Below are 1,620 nucleotides of genomic sequence, written 5' to 3' on the forward strand. Positions count from 1 at the left end.
TAAATGAAAACTGAAAATATAAAAATAAAAGCTAATTCTAATTTTAGTAAATTAATTCTAATATTACTACATATTATAATTGCATATATACTAAAAAAGAATCATACAAAATTATTTCATGATTTTATTTCTACAATAGTGATGGTACTGTGTACAGCAAATTAATTACATTTTCTCAATAAATATAAAAATAAAAGCTAATTCTAATTTTTGTAAATTAATTCTAATATTACTACATATTATAATTGCAAATATACTAAAAAATAATCATACAAAATTATTTCATGATTTTATTTCTACAATAGTGATGGTACTGTGTACAGCAAATTAATTATATTCTCTCAATCGTCTCTCAAATTGTGCTCAGATTTGCCGAAATACCAAATCAGTGTTGTTATTGTTAACTAAAACTAAATGTATTAAAAACGTATTAAAATATAGATGAAATAAAATATAAATATTAGATGAAAAAAATTAAACTTTAAAAAAAAAGCGTAAGAAAAAATGAGTAAACTGAAACAAAATAAGTAAATTCTAAAATTACTAAACTGAAATAAATATAAATATTTAACATATTAAAAAAAAATTATAATAAAAATGACAAAAGCACATGAGAAAATTAATAACTGTAAAATTTAAATTAAAACTATTAAATAATTAGAAAATTAATAAATCCTAGTGTATATATAAATACACTTCTGGTCAAAAGTTTGTAATAATTAAGAGACTCCTATGCTCAGTAAGGCTGCTGAAAATTCCGGAATGAATAACGTTTTAAAAAAATATTCACATAGAAAATGGTTATTTTAAATTGTAATAATATTTCACATTATTACTGTTTTTACTATATTCTTGATCAAATAAATGCAGCCTTGGTGAGCAGAAGAGTCTTCTTTCAAAAACACTGAACTGAATTATTCCAAACCTATGACTGGAAGTGTAAAACTAAAATATCAGCGTTCAGAGAGCCTCCTGTGAGCAGTAAAGCTGCTGTGTCTTTCATCTGTCTTCCAGAGTGGCTGGACACCGCTGCATTACGCGGCTAAAGCCGGCTGTCTGGAGGTGGTGTCGTTCCTGGTGGAGAGCGGAGCATTGGCGTGTGTCAAATGTCATGCCGGACGGACGCCGCTGCAGTACGCCGCTCAGGAGAACCACGAGAAAACTGTCATCTTCCTGCTCAGACGAGAGAAGAACACACTCCTCACAAGAAGGTCAGACTCACTGATATGCTGTTCATTCTGCGTGTGTGTGTGTGTGTGTTTATTTGTTTGTTTATTCCAAATGTTCTAACTACCAGTTGTTTTATTTGTTGTGAAAATTAATGCAATTAAAAACTTGAACAAAATGAACAGATGGCTCTCATTCAGACAGAGAGCTGATACTGATGGAGACTGAAACGTCACTACATTACTATACATCATATACAACACACTGTATTAAAAACACATTTATTAAAATTGGTTTATGTGAGGATTGTTTTAAGTTCACCTAAATTAAAAGTTATTATATATTTTTTTAATGTTCTGTAAGTTTAGGCTTAAATGATGGCACAAATTTGACTGTAATAACGAATGGCTACAATTTTATCTTCCGAAATTGATAAAAAAATAAATTTAAAAA

The 1,620-nt window shown here is 28.5% G+C and overlaps 1 protein-coding gene across 1 annotated transcript in view; it reads left to right on the plus strand.

The window, feature by feature from the left end:
- The window catches only part of LOC107559746 (transient receptor potential cation channel subfamily V member 3-like), a 20,055-nt gene that overhangs the window by 13,394 nt on the left and 5,041 nt on the right, over window positions 1-1,620 (plus strand). The window contains 1 exon segment of the mRNA XM_016243684.1: window positions 1,015-1,211. Within this exon segment, the coding sequence (XP_016099170.1) occupies window positions 1,015-1,211 (197 nt within the window).

This window comes from Sinocyclocheilus grahami, unplaced genomic scaffold, assembly GCF_001515645.1.
Source record: "Sinocyclocheilus grahami isolate Dianchi unplaced genomic scaffold, SAMN03320097.WGS_v1.1 scaffold697.1, whole genome shotgun sequence".
Lineage (NCBI taxonomy): Eukaryota > Metazoa > Chordata > Actinopteri > Cypriniformes > Cyprinidae > Sinocyclocheilus > Sinocyclocheilus grahami.